This window comes from Bos indicus x Bos taurus, chromosome 7 (genome assembly GCF_003369695.1).
Source record: "Bos indicus x Bos taurus breed Angus x Brahman F1 hybrid chromosome 7, Bos_hybrid_MaternalHap_v2.0, whole genome shotgun sequence".
Taxonomy (NCBI): Eukaryota; Metazoa; Chordata; class Mammalia; order Artiodactyla; family Bovidae; genus Bos; species Bos indicus x Bos taurus.
In genome coordinates this window covers 95,578,049-95,593,072 of record NC_040082.1, presented here as the reverse complement: position 1 = coordinate 95,593,072, position 15,024 = coordinate 95,578,049, and the positions used below count along the sequence as shown (strand labels likewise).

Here is a 15,024-nt window from a genome sequence, read left to right as displayed (position 1 = left end):
AGAGAAGAGGGACCCTGAAGTCAGGGAAGATCTCTTTCAGGAAGTGACTTTTGAGCAGAGACCTAAATGAAGTGAGAGAAGATGCTATGAGGGTAACAAGCAGAGGGAACAGCAAAGGTTCTGAGGTAGGAACCTGTTTTACATGCTGGAGGAAAAGCATGGAGGGCAGGTGTGACTGGCACAGAGCGAGCAAGGGGTGCTGGAAGGAAATGAGGTCGGAGGTGATGGAGCAGCTCATGTAGGGCCTTGTAGGTCAGGGTCAGTGTTGGCTTTAGACCAACCCTTTATTTTATTTATTTTGAATATTATTAATTTCTTTGGCTGTGCTGGGTCTTAGTTGCAACATGTGGGATCTAGTTCCCTGACCAGGGATTGAAGCCAGGACCCGTGCATTGGGAGCACAGACTTTTAGCCACTAGACCACCAGGGAAGTCCCTAGACCTCAGTTTATATCTGACTTCCTAGGAAGGATCAAAGATCAAAGGGCTGGAAGGAAACTGAACCATGAAGGCCCTGTTGGGCAGAATTCCAGTCTCCGAATCAGACAACTCAGCACATAATTGAGGGAATTCCCTGGTGGTCCAGCAATTAGGATTTGGTGCATTCACTGCTAGGGACAAGGGTTCAATCCCTGGTGGGAGAACTAAGATCCTACAAGCTGTGTGGTGTGGTCAAAAAAAAAAAAAAATCATAATCAAGCTGTGCTCCTTCCAGGCTGAGTGACTCCTGCCAAGTCACTTCCCTTTCTGGGGCTTGAGCTTCCCTATCTCTCTCTCTCTTTTTAAACACTTATTTTTATTTGGTTTCACCAGGTCTTAGCTGAGGCACACACGATCTTTAGTTGCAGCGTGGGGGATCTAGTACCCTGACCAGGAATCAAACCTGATCCCCCTGCATTGGCAGTGCAGAGTCTTAGCCACTGGATCACCAGGGAATTGGTGGGCTTGACTTCCCCATCTCTGAAATGGGCCTAGTGTGAACCCTATTTTCTCAAAGTCTGGTTTGAAGAATCAGCAAAACAATTCAGGGAACCCTGAGGGCAGGTAAGTATGAAGGCCCTTCCTTTTTGTTTGTACCTGGACTGAAGGGTCCTGGTGGCCAGGGCATGGGTCTTAGTGGGTTTAGAGCAACAGTGCCAAACCAGGGCAATCTGCAATGGCTGGGGACATTTTAGTCGTCGTGACTGGGTGTGGGGGCTGCTACTGGCATCTAGTGGGGAGGCGGTAGACTGTCTGCTGCTGCTCCTGTCTCATAGGACTGCCCTCCAGGACGAAGAATCATAGGTGCTAAATGTCAATAGTGTCAAGATAGGGAAACCCTGCATTCTCAACAAGGTGACATCACCTCCAGGGGGTGAAATTTGGTTCTTGGAGCGGATGTGTGAAGAAAAGCGTTATGTATAAAGCCTGGATATATACCCAGTATATAAATAGATATACAGCATATCTATGCCATTAACATTATTACATGGAGGAGGCAACTGTGGTGGGGAGGGGAGCATCTAAAAAGACACTCAGAAGGACTTCCCTGGCAGCAACCCACTCCAGTATTCTTGCCTGGAGGATCCCCATGGGCACAGGAGCCTGGCGGGCTACAGTCCATGGGGTTGCAAAGGGTCGGACACGACTGAAGAGACTGAGCACACAGCACCAGGGGTGAAGAATCCGCCTGCCAATCCAGAGGACACGAGTTTGATCCTTGGTCCAGGAAGATTCCACATGCCGCAGAGCAACTAAGTCCGTGTGCCACGACTACTGAGCCTGCGATGTAGAGCCTGTGAGCCACGACTACTGAGCCTGTTCTAGAGCCCATGCTCCCCAGCAAGAGCAGCCACCGCAGTGAGAAACCTGTGCGCCCCAAGTAGAGGGTAGCTCCCGCTGACAGCAAGTAAAGAAAGCCAGCCTGTGGCAACGAAGCCCCAGCCCTGCAACAGCAACAACAAAAAAGACTCCATGCTTCCAGTACAGGTGGCGTGGGTTCAATTCCTGATCAGGGAACTAAGATCCCACATGCTATGCAGTGTGGCAAAAAAAAATGTTTAATAAATAAAATAAATAAAAAGGCACTCAGGGGGCAGTCATGAAATAAAGAGAGATAGCCACTGACCTAGAGCTGGGCTCAGCCACTCACTGGCTGTGTGACTTTGAGCAGGTTGTTTTTCTCCAAGACTGAGATTTCCCGTCTATAAAATGGGACACTAGTGTCACTTCATGGGCATTTTGTGAGAATTAAATGAGATCATAGCTAGAGGCGGTGAATGCACAGGAAGTATTCTGAAGGTTAGCTGCTATATCATCATTATCATCATAACCATTGTCTATATCCTCTGGTTAGTGGATAGCACGGCTTACGCATTATAAGCTCTCTGTAAATGCTTCTCGGAGAAGGCAATGGCACCCCACTCCAGTACTCTTGCCTGGAAAATCCCATGGAGGGAGGAGGCTGGTGGGCTACGGTCCATGGGGTCACTGAGGGTCGGACACGACTGAGCGACTTCACTTTCACTTTTTACTTTCATGCATTGGAGAAGGAAATGGCAACTCACTCCAGTGTTCTTGCCTGGAGAATACCAGGGACGGGGGAGCCTGGTGGGCTGCCGTCTATGGGGTCGCTCAGAGTCGTACATGACTCAAGTGACTTAGCAGCAGCATAAATGTTTCTCCAATAATAATAATCATTACTAGATGGTTCTTTCGGCCATGAGTTCACCATCCTCTTGGCTTGCTAACTTTCCAAATAATGTCGATATTTCTTGCCCCAACAACCCGTCTCTTGATTTACTGGCCCATTGTGTGATGAGGAGTCCAACCTTGGACTTGGGAACACATTTTGGTGTGGGCAGTCATGAGCTTTATTGCCCTGGTGGAGGAATTTTCAGGTAAGGGCCTACCAGCTGCCAGGACCGCTTGTTCTGACGATCAGCCCTTCAAAATTCCCTGAAGTGTCACTGGCTGCCCCAGCACTTGTAGTTGGAGCAAACTCTAAAAAAGAAAAAGTAACTAACATTCAGTGAGTGCTTATTATGTCCAGACACTTCTCTGAGCCTTTTACATGTCCATCCCTGAGGTGTGTCATGTTATTGAACCCATTTTACAGGTGGGGAAACTGAGGCTCCATGAAATGAAGTGACTGGCTCAAGGTCAGATGAATAAGAAATACTGGAGGCCAGACTCAAGCCTACGTAAGTCCAGCTTAGTGCCCCTTGACTTGGGAGCCAACAGGTAGAAAGGGGAGAGATTCACAGAGATGATTTAGATTTAGAGATTTGCCCCATTTTCTTATTTTAAACTTCTTCCCCTTCCCTAACCCAAAGGAGTCACAGACAGGAGGGGTAGGCATTGGAATTATAACTAGTTAGCTGATTTTCAAGCTTCCCAGGTGGCTCAATATATAAAGAATCTACCTGCCGATGCTGGAGATGCAAGAGACCTGAGTTTGATCCCTGGGTCGGGAAGATCCCCTGGAGAAGGAAATGGCAACCCAGTCCAGTATTCTTGCCTGAAGAATCCCATGGACAGAGAAGCCTGGCGGGCTACAGTCCATGGAGTCGCAGTCCGACATGACTGAAGCGACTGAGCAGAGGCAGAGCTGACTTTATTCAAGAATCTTCACTTCTCTGAGTCTCAGTTTCCTCATCTGTGAAAGGGGATAATATGCCACCGCAACAGAGTCACAGTGACTGCACATGCAAACCCACCACCACTGGGCGCCATGGAAGTCACTGCTGAGGGGAGGTCAAGTTCTTGGAGCCACCTCATGAGCTGAGGGGGCCCTGATTCTAAAGAATACCTCAGAGAGTCTAAGGAGTAGCAGGACTGGGGGAGCCCTAGGAGTGTCTGGGGGCTGTGAGCACACTCAGAGCTTCTAGGGGTCTCTTAAGAGTTATGAGGCATGTCTCGGAGGCTGTGGGGGGTATTCTGGGGCTGCCCCAAGGATTGTGGATACATCTTGGATTCCAGGGGTAGCACAGGGTTTCAGGACTGTCTTAGGAGCTGTAGAGGAATCTAGTTGTGCCTCTGGGGTCCATGGGGCACCCCAAGATTTTGGTGGCATCCCCATAGTCATGGAAACATCCCCTGAATCCTAAGGCATCCCTGAGTTTATGTTAGGGTCTCAGCACTAGAGGCATCTCAGGGGTGCTGCGGAGCTCTGGGGGCGGGAAATCTGAGGGACTGTGGAAACATTCTTGACGTCTGTGAGGGACCCTGGGATTTGGGAGGCCTTCATGGAGATCCGTGGGAATGCTCTAGCTGTGGGGGTTTCTTGGGGTGTTTGGAGGGTCTCGACATGATTCAGGGTTGGTGGGAATGCTCTAGGGGGTTTGGTGGGCATTTGAGAACCATACAGATTGTCCTGGGATCTGAAGGGGTTTCTCCTGGGCTCTTGAAGCACCTCTGATATTTGTGGGTGCATCCTGTGATTCTTGGGGTGCCCTGGGGCGTTGTGGGAATGTCTCAGGAACAAAGAGCAGACGTCAGGGGGCTATGAGAGTGTGTGTGGGTCTATGGGAGTCTCTCAGGGCATCTGGATTTTGTGGCGGAACCCAGGAATTTGGGGGGTATCTCTGGGTTGTGTGGGGACATCTCAGAGATAGTAGGGGCACTCCCTGGGATAGTGGGGCTCTCAGTCTCAGGCCCCTGAGGTCTGTGGGGCCTCTCAACATCGTGGGAGGTGTGTGTGAGCGCACCCCAGAAATCTAGGGGGCATCCCCAGAGTTTGTAGAGACGCTTCCGGAGATTGTAAGGACGTCAGGGGAACTGCGGGGGCCCCCAGCGTGTGTGGGGTGTCCCCGCCGCGGCCGCGTGGGGGCCCCTGGCCCGCTCCACCCCAGGGGCGGCCCTAGCGCATAGCCGGAAGGGCCGAGGCGGCCGGGAGGGGAGGGGCCCGTGGGCCCCGGGGTAGGGCGGCCGGCCTGCGTGGGCCGCGCGGGGTGGGCGGCGCTGCTCTCCAGCGCCCGCCGAGGCGGGGCCGCCCCGCGCCGCCCAGGCCATGGCGCGGCCGCGCGGCCTGGGCCGCATCCCTGAACGACAGCTGGAGGCCTTCCCGGCGGCGGCAGCGGCGGCCACCGAGGACGAGGCGTTCCTGCCCGAGCCCCTTGCCCCGCGCGCGCCCCGCCGCCCACGTTCTCCGCCTGCGTCGCCGGTCTTCTTTGCCAGCCCGTCCCCAACTTTCCGCAGGCGCCTTCGACTTCTCCGTGGCTTTCAGGATTTGGGCCGCCAGGCGTGGGCCGGGTAAGTGTGCGCCGGTGGCTGTGGGTTCGAGTCCCTACCCTGGCCATCAGGCGCGAGCCGCGGGTTTTGGGGCTCGCAACTAGCTCGCTCAGCCTCACTTTTTCCTCTTCCGTCACAGGGCAGCGATAAAAATCATCTCTGCCCGGCAGGGTTGCCGTGGAGACATCTGATAAGGCATGCAGTAGGCGCTCAATAAACGCCACATGCCTCCCACTTCCTGTGCAGACCTGAAGTTGCGGTCGGGCTTTGGGGCAGAGTGGAGCCCACCTGCCACCCAGGATGATCTGGGGACGTACGTTGGGTTGTGTTATCCTTAATGGAACGGCCTGTGAAATGGGGCCAGCGCTGCCCTATGGGAGCTCCCTTGCCAGGAGGCACAAAGAGAGCAAATGAACGTTCACTTCGTACCCAGGCCCAGAGTGGGCCGCGGGGGCGGTAAGCCTGCGGGGTGCGGAGCCGGGAGGCCACATCCGGTGTGACTCTCCGGTGTCCCGTTTATCTTGGAAACTGCAGATTGGCGGCCCGGAGGTAGGCCCGGGGCTGACTCGGGGGGCTTCTCCGGAGCCCCCATCATCCTCCGTACTCTCCGGCCTGCAACTTGTTTAGAACCCGAGTCCGGGGACTTGGGGAAGAGATGGGGCGGGGCACGATCAGGAGGAGGGGGTCGAGGTCCCCGGGAGCCCGGTTTGGGGCTGGAAAGGGCTGGGGCGGGGCAGTCAGTGCCTGTCTCCGCTTTCTCTCTGTGTCTCTGTCTTCACCTCTGCGCCGCCCCTCAAGCCCCTAACTCTTCCTCCCCCGCATCCATGTCACCGGACCCTGTACTGCACCCGCGGGCAAGTCGTTTCTCCCCGGGGAACACGCGGCGTTCAGAGACCTCCAGCGGGCCCAGCTCGACGTCAGGGAAGCGGGAGAGAAGGCGGGGTCAGAGGCGGGCTCGGAGCCCGGGAAACCGGAGCCTGGGGCACCCTCCGAGGCCCGGGGGAAGAGAGACAAGCGGGAAGTATGCGCAGAGTTCCGCAGGGCCCCCCGCGGGAGGAGGCAGGCGCGGAGCCCTCCCTGGCGCAGCGGACGAGGGGACGCCCGAACGCCCGGGGACGTCCCTGGGGGGGTCACCGGGAGGGCGGGTGTGGAGGCGGCGCCGGCGGTAGCCGCCGCAAACACCTCGGGCCTGGCGAGCAGTGCGTGCCACCCCGCCTCGCGGTCGTACCCATGCGCACGCCGTCGGCGCTTGGCACTCATGCGCTCCAGTGCGGCACCCCGGGTCCGGCCCCGGCCCCCTGCCCTGGCACTGCCTCCCGCGGGCCCTGAGTCACTGGTCCACTTCTCCTTCAGCGAAGAGGACACCTGTTGGTACCCTCCAGGCAGATCTGTCAGGTGGGTGGCCCGCGGCCAGTCCCCTCCTTTGCCACCGAAGGGCTCTGACTGCTTTGTGTATGGGGAGGGGGTGCAGGGAGCAGTCTGCCTTGGGGGAGTCCCCAAAGTGGTTCTTAGTTTCTGCCTGGAGCCTCACCCTCTTTCTCTGGCCCTAAACTGGGTGCTGCCTAGGGCTTCCTGCAGATGGTGGCCCCCAGAATGGATGCTGGGTCCTGCCCCCTTCCCACCTACCCAGGATTCCTCCACGCTCCTTGTGCCCCTAAACCTGGGCTTCTGGCATTCACCCTGGCAGCAAATATGTGTGTCCCGCGTCACCTGGGCTCCACTCCCAGGCCACTGGCTTCAAGCCAGGTCCCTCCAGCCCTGTCTGCTCAGTGCCTCCAGCCTTACCCTCTCTTCTTCCTTGCTGGGGCTGCCAGGCTTGAAAACCAAGTTGGGTGGGGGTGGGGAGGAGGTTCCTGCTGGAAAACCTGGGGTAGGGGGGCATTTCGAATCTGCTGGACAGCACTGGGGCAGAGAAGTGGTCTCTAGGTTCTTAGAATTCTCAGAGTACTCTAGTCTTGTTCTTGCTCCGCTGCATCGACCCCTTCAGACACCCAGACACACACATGCGCTCTCGCATGGATGCACACAGTCCACAAACGCAGCCACATAAGACACAAACAGACACACCCCCACACAGGGTAATTGAGGTCACCTGGTGTGGTCTGTGCAAGGCATGGGTCTTGTGGCTGATGGAGCACAGGTGAGCCGTGGCTGTGGTGACAGACATAACACAGAAACCTAGGTCTCACACCCCCTTGCACTCACTACACTGACTGCAGGAGCACACTTGCACTGCAACACACACTCAGGACCGATTTCCACCTGCCCTCTGTTACACACAGGAGCATTCATGCCTCATACCCCCTGAGGAGTCGAGGACAAGGTCACACACACATAGACACACAGATCCATGCAGACTCCAACACAGAGACCACACACAGATCCACATAGACAAGTGTACGCACATGGGGGCTCCAGAGCATGTACACACCCCCCTGGACTCCCACATATACAGACCCTCCTTGCAAACCAGCCCCACAAACTGCCGTGTCACCTGGCACCATGTGCCGGCCTGGCAGACACACACCACCGCCCGCCCCCAACCTCCGTGTGACCTTCACAAAGCAAATGCCAGGCCTTTCCATGAAGGCTGCCTGGCACCTCTTGCGAGGGAGTCAGGTGGAGTGGGGCAGGGAGCCCGGGGAGATGGCAGGCCTGCCTGGGGGAGACAGACACCCAGTGATTTACTGGGCAGCAGCCTTGTAGCCTGGTGGCCTGGTTCTAATCGTGCTTTACCATGAGCCAAGTTACTTATCCTATTTGTGCCTCAGTTTCTATCTGTGGAAAATGGAGCATGAGGACCCGTCTGGGCATACAAGAGTGCCTAGCATGTGACATTTGATAGCAATTGGCTACTGTGATCGCTATGAGTCTGACCAATGGGGACTTGTCTCCTCTCCTGCCCCCTCCACCTCCACCGCTTGTTTGTTTCGTATCGGCCTGTGCGGCAGAACTCCAAAGCCTGCGTCTGTCCCTGGGCTGCCCAGTCCTCCAGGGGCCCAATTTGATGCTCCAGGAGCCCAGGTGGGCGGGCCCAGGGCCCTCAGAGGAGTAGAGGCAGGTAGTAGCTCCATCTGAATGCCGTCAAGTGGTCAGCCTGTCCAAAGGAGAGTCTTGGGCAAGTCATTTCCTTTTTTTTTTTGGCCTCACCGTGCAGCTTGTAGGCTCTTAGTTCCCCAAGCAGGGATCAAACCTGCTCCCCCTGCATTGGAAGTCTTAACCACCAGACCAACAGGGAAGTCCCTGAAGTCCTTCAGTTTGCTTTCTGATGAAGTGTCTGGGTATGTGCCTGTGAGGTCAGGGCCTTTTGGCTGCCCGTGACTCGGGTTTTGCGGCTTTGGGTCCCATTGGGACATTGCTGGAGCCACCTCCAACCTGACTTTGGCTACTGTGAGCAGTGGCAGGTGAGGAAGGAGTGAGTGCCAACAGCTCTGGGTCTGATTCTGAGGGGTAGCTGAGACACCTGCTCCCGCCCCTTCCACACACACACTCTTCTTTCAGTCCCTCTCAGGCTGCTGTTCAACACACCTGATCCTCTCTCCTCTGTCCTTCCACAGCCCAGGGGGCATTCGCTCCTGGAAGCACAAACAGCAGGGCCCCAGAGAACCTCTTCTTCCCATCTGGGCCTCTGGGCTCCTGCTTACGTGAGCTGAGTCCCCCTGGGGCTGTGGGATCTGCCCACAAGTCTAGCTGGGTGTCCTCTGGGCTTGGGTCTCAAGTTCCCCCAACTGCAGCTTCAGTTCCTAGGGTGGGGCTGAGGTCCTCAGGATGGAGGTATGTGTCCCTCTCCTCCCCTCCCCAGTGGCACTCAGCAGAGTCCTAAAATCCAGGCGGGACCTTGGGAGACAGGACCTCATTCACAGGCGGGAAGGCCACCAGCCCCTCACTCCCTCTCTGCACCTCAACCTCCATATTGACACAGGACATTAATAGAACCCGACTCGCAGGATTGGTGGGAGACCTGATTGGGGTCATGTGTACAAAGCACTTCGATGGTACCAGGAGGGACATCCCTGATGGTCTAGAGATTAGCTCCTGTGCTTCCAATGCAGGGGACATGGGTTCGAGAACTAGTCAGGGAACTAAGATCCCACGTGCCATGTGCGGCCAAAAGACAAAAAGCAAAATAATGACAAACACACAAAATTACAGATAGTACCGGGCACAAGGCAAATACTGAGTATCTTATTATTGGGGCTTCCCTGTTGGCTCAGGGATAAAGAATCCGAGTGCCACTGGTTCGATCTCTGGGTGCGGAAGATCCCCTGGAGGAGGGTATGGCCACCCACTCCAATATTCCTGCCTGGGAAATCCCATGGACAGAGGAGCTTGGCAGGCTATAGTCCAGGGGGTTGCAAAAGAGTTAGATACAACTGAGCAACTAAACCACAACCTTATTATTCCTATAAATCTAAAAGGATCTATCCTGGCACTCAATACACAGCAGGTGCTCAATAAATGGGCATTATCATCAAAGGCCCAAATTCATGATCTAAGAGTATTTTTACTCCTTTTTTTTTTTAATTGACTTAAAAAATTAACATATAGTAAAATTCGACTGTTTTTCCGGCTGTGCCCTGCTGCTTGTGGAATCTTAAATTCCCTGACCAGGGATTGAACCCAGGCCCCCGGCAGTGAAAGCACTGAGCCCTAACCACTGGACCACCAGGGAATTTCCAAAATTCAACCTTTTTAGTATCTGTTGCATGAGAGGTTTTTTTTTTTTAATTGTAGTAAAATATATGTAATAAAGTTTACCACTTTAACTTGACTGTACAATTTAGTGTCGTTATACACACACATTGTCGTGCAACTGTTCCCCTGCCATCCATTGCCAGGACACTTTCATCTTCCTAAAGCGAAACTCCGTCCCCATGGAATACTCACTCCCATTCCCCTCCCCTGGCCCTCGGCCCCTACCACGCTTTCTTTTTTCTATGAATTTGACTCCTCCAGGGACCTCATGTAAGGGGAATTGTACAATATCGTCCTTTTGTGTCTGACATTTCATTTAGTGTGATGTTTTCAAGGTTCATGCATGTTGTAGCCTGTGTCAGAATTTCCTTTCTTTTTTAAAAAATTATTTATTTGGCTGCGCTCGCTCTTAGTTGCCACGTGCTGAATCTTTTAGTTGCCACATGTGGGGTTTAGTTCCCTGACAGGGATCGAACCCGGGGCCCCTGCATTGGAAGTGTGGAGTCATAGCCACTGGACCACGAGGGAAGTCCCCAGCTTTTGATTCTTTTGGGTATATGTACTTGGAATGCGTATAGCTGGATCACATGGTAGTTCTGGGCTTAAAAGTTTTTGCAGAGCCGCCAAACTCTTTTCTACTGTGGCTGCACCTTTTTATATTCTCACCAGCAGTATATAAGTATTCTAGTTTCTCCACATGCATGCCAACACTTGTTATTTTCCTTTTGTTTTTTTAATAGTAGCCATCCTGATGGGTGGTATCTCATTGGGGTTATTTGTGTTTTCCTAATGACCAGTGATGTTGAGCATATTCTCATGTGTTTATTGTCCATATGTATGTCTTATTTGAAGAAATGTTTAAGGGTTATACCCCCCCCCCTTTTTTTTTTTGCCATGCCCATGACTTGTGGAATCTTATTTCCCCAACCAGGGAATGAATCCAGGATCTCAGAAGTGAGAGCTCCAAGCCCTAACCACTGGACCACCAGGGACCTCCCTCCCACTTTCTAATTAGGTTGTCTGTTTTGTTGTTGTTGAGGTTTAGGAGTTCTTTATATAGTCTGGACATTGCACATGCGCTTAGTCGCTCAGTCGTGTCCGACTCTGGAATGCTATGGACTGTAGCCCACCAGGCTCCTCTGTCCATGGAATTCTCCAGGCAAGAACACTGGAGTAGCTTGCCATTTCCTTCTCCAGGGGATCTTCCTGACGCAGGGATCGAACCCAGGTCTCCTGCATTGCAGGAGTTGCATTGTGTTCTTGACAGTCTGAATCATCAGGAAAGCCCAGTCTAGACATGAATCCCTTATCAAATATGTTATTTGCAAAAATGTTCTCTCAGAAATTACTTGAAGTCCAGTGGTTAGGACTCCAAGTTTCCACTGCAGGGGGCACAGTTTCAATCCCTGGTCAGGGAACTAAGATCTCATGTGCCCCATGGTGCAGCCGAAAAAAGAAAAAAAGGACCGTTAAAAAAATATTCTCCCATTCTATGGATTGCCTTTGTACTCCCTGAATAGTCTTTTGATACACAAAAGTTTTTAACTTTGATGAATTCCCTAATTTATTTTTTCTTTTGTTGCCTGTGCTTTTGATGTCATGTCCAGGAAATCACTGCCAAATCCAATGTCATGAAGCTTCTAAGAGTTTTATAGTTTTAGCCCTTATATTTAGATGTTTGATCTACTGGCGGTTAATTTCTGTATATGGTATAAGGTAAGGATCCCACTTCATTCTTCTGTAAACGGGTAACTAGTTTTTCCCAGCACCATCTTTTAAAAAGACTGTCCTTTCTCCATTGAATGGTCTTGGCTTCCTTGTTGACAGTCATTTGACCACATATATGTGAAGGTTTATTTCTAGGCTCTCTATCCTTTTCAAATTTATGTATTTATTTTTGGCTGCACTGGGTCTTCATTGCTGCTCAAGGGCTTTCTCTCGTTGCAGCAGTCAGCAACTACTCTCTAATTGCGGTGCACAGGGCTTCTCGTGGTGGCTTCTCTTGTTGCAGAGCACATGCTCTAGGGTGCATGGGCTTCAGCAGTCATGTCACAAAAGCTCAGTAGTTGCGTCTTGTGGGCTCAGGAATACAGGCTCAGTAGTTGTGGTTGCTCGGGTTCAGTTGTCCCGTGGCATGTGAGATCTTCCCAGACCAGGGATCCCCTGCATTGCAAGGCAGATTCTCAACCACTGGACAAGCAGGGAAGCCCTCAGCTATCTTGATATTTTTGATTTATGATGGGTTTATCAGGACATATCATAAGTCAAGGAAATCACTGACTCTTCTCCTTCATCCTGTACAAATAATTCATAAATAAATCCCTTAGGTTTTCTTTTAAATATATGTTCCAAATACAACCATTTCTCAGTAACTCACCACAACCATCTTAGTCCAAGCCACTAATAAAACACCCCATTTAAAAAAGTCAAAGGTCTGTAGTTTATTTTTGTGTTTTTTTAAATTGCTGAATACCCTTATAGCTCAATCAGTAAAGAGTCTACCTGGGGTCAATTCCTAGGTCAGGAAGATCCCCTCGAGAAGGAAATGGCAACCCACTCCAGTGTTCTTGCCTGGAGGAATGTCTCCCATGGACAGAGGAGCCTGGCAGGTTACAGTCTATGGGGTCGCAAGAGTTGGACACAACTGAGCCACTAAGCATACACACATTCCACGGCATGGATCTGCTACCATTTATCCATTCATCTGCTGATGTACATTTGGTTTGGTTGTTTCTAGATTTGGGTGATTATGAAGAGAACTGTTATAAACACTAGTCAGCAGGCTTTTATATATATATACTCATTTGGGCTGTGCTGGGCCGGTCTTAGTTGTGGCATCCAGGATCTTAAGTTGAGGCATGTGGACTCTTAGTTGCAGCATGTGAGATCTAGTTCCCTGACCAGGGATCGAACTGGGGCCCTCTGCATTGGGAACGTGGAGTCCTAGCCTCTGGACCACCAGGGAAGTCCCTAGTCAGCAAGTTTTTGAGCAGACATGTTTTCATTTATCTTGGGTAAATATATAGGAGTGTAGTTGTCAGATTGTACAATTAGGGTATGCTCAATTTCATAAGAAACCAAGCAGCTGTCTTCCAGAGTGGCTGTACCACTTGGCATTCCCATCAGTGATGGGATCCTTGTGGTGACAAGGATGGATCCTTGTCATCACCACTTGGTATCCTTGTCAATTTTTGTTTGTTTAGCATCCTAGTAGGTGCAAAGGGATAGTTCATGGTTTTAATTTGCATTTCCCTAAGGAGGAATGATGTTTCCTGTGCGAATGTGCCATCTGTGTATCTTCTTTGGTGAACTGTCCATACTTCTGCTCATTTTTGCATTGAGTTGTCTTCTTTTTAAATTTTCATTTATCTATTTTTGGCTCCACTGAATCTTCGTTGCTGCACAAGGGCTCTTTCTAGTTGCGGTGCGCAGGCTTCTCATTGCAGTGGCTTCTCTTGTGGAGCACGGACGGGCTCTTGGCACGTGGGCTTGGTAGCTGTGGTGCATGGGCTTAGTTGCTCTGCGGTTTGTGGGATCTTCCTGGATCAGGGTTTGAACCTGTGTCCCCTGCATTGGCAGGCAGATTCGTAACCACTGCACTACCAGGGAAGTCCATCTTCAGAGTTTGTTATGTATTCTGGATACCGGTCCTTTGTCAGATATTTTCTCCCAGTCTGTGGCTTGTCTTTTTATTCTCTTGACAGTGTCTTTTGCAGAGCAGTGTTCAGTGTTTTTAAAATGTTTTCTGAAGTTTGTTTTCAAAAGAAGTTTGAGTTTTCAACTATTTAAAATTTCCGGTTTCTTTCCTATAATTGGAACCCAGGGCCCCCAGCCCCACTCTGCTTTTTATGTTGGCTGCCTGGACCCTGGAAAAATTTGCTCTAATGAGGGGAATGTGCTCTGATGGGGGTCATCAACAGAGGGCAGCAGTTAAGATTTTGATCTGAGGAATCCCAAGACTTGGGGTGGAATTCTGACTGCACCATGACCTTACTGTGTGACCTGGAACCAATCATCCTCTCTGAACCTTAGTTTCTTCATGTGTAAAATGGAGGCAGTGAAGTCCTCCCCCCCCATCCCCCCATCCCAGGGCTGGCCCAGGAAAAAGAGTCCATGTATAGAAGCTGGTGGGAGAAGGCAATGGCACCCCACTCCAGTACTCTTGCCTGGACAATCCCATGGACGGAGGAGCCTGGTGGGCTACAGTCCATGGGGTCGCTGAGAGTTGGACACTACTGAGCAACTTTACTTTGACTTTCATGCATTGGAGAAGGAAATGGCAACCCAGTCCAGTGTTCTTGCCTGGAGAATCCCACGGACGGGGGAGCCTGGTGGGCTGCCATCTATGGGGTCGCATAGAGTCAGACATGACTGAAGCAACTTAGTAGCAGCAGCAGCATAGAAGCTGGTAATGCTGTCCTGGTCTAGGAGATTTCAGATTTTTTTTTTTGACCAGGCTACATGGCATGTGGGATCTTAGTTCCCTGACCAGGGATGGAACCTGGGCCCCCTGTGGTGGAAATGCAGGATCCTTACCACTGGACCCCAAGAGAATTCCCTCAGGTTTATTTCTTAGCAGAGGGAACATTCAAATAAAATCTTAGACCGACATTCAATAGTAGGACCAGAAAGTGCAGGGAGGATTCTATTTCTTCTCTCCCTACCCGGTTGTACTCACCAGAGCACAGCCTGAAATCTGCTGACCAGTCTAACACCCTCATTTTAACAGAGTCACAGACGAGAGAGGGCAGTGACCTTCTCGAGGTCACACAGCATGTCACAGGCACACAGCTCCCCACACTTATCCTCAAACCTTCATATCAATTGCCCAGGTGAGTTCCCTCCCCAGGGATACTGATAGATTTACAGTTAGGGGGCTGATAGATTTACAGCTGCCAGTGTTTCTTGAGCTCCCTGTTAGGCACCACCCTGAGCGTGTTACCTGTGTTAACGCTGGTTACCTGGATGACCTGAGGCAGGCAGTGGTTGCCCCCATATTGCAGAAGAGGAAACGGAAATTTGGTCTTTTCCCCCAAGTTGTACATTTGGGAAGTGGCATAGCCAGCTTTTTCCTACCTCATCCAGAGGCTCTGTCTTGCCAGTGCCAACAGAATGGAGT

General features: G+C 51.8%; 1 protein-coding gene across 4 annotated transcripts in view; it reads left to right on the top strand.

Annotated features, from left to right (window-relative positions):
• Positions 1–15,024, top strand: part of PDE4A (phosphodiesterase 4A) — a 44,452-nt gene that overhangs the window by 10,710 nt on the left and 18,718 nt on the right. The window contains exon 1 of one of the 4 annotated variants that reach the window (XM_027547756.1): positions 4,975–5,231. The exons of 2 other annotated variants lie outside the window; for them this stretch is intronic. In XM_027547756.1, the coding sequence (XP_027403557.1) occupies positions 4,990–5,231 (242 nt within the window). In that variant the 5' untranslated portion in view covers positions 4,975–4,989. Of the gene's footprint in view, positions 1–4,974; positions 5,232–6,219; positions 6,606–15,024 lie in introns of those variants that run through there. One more of the 4 variants, XM_027547757.1, reaches the window with a different exon arrangement.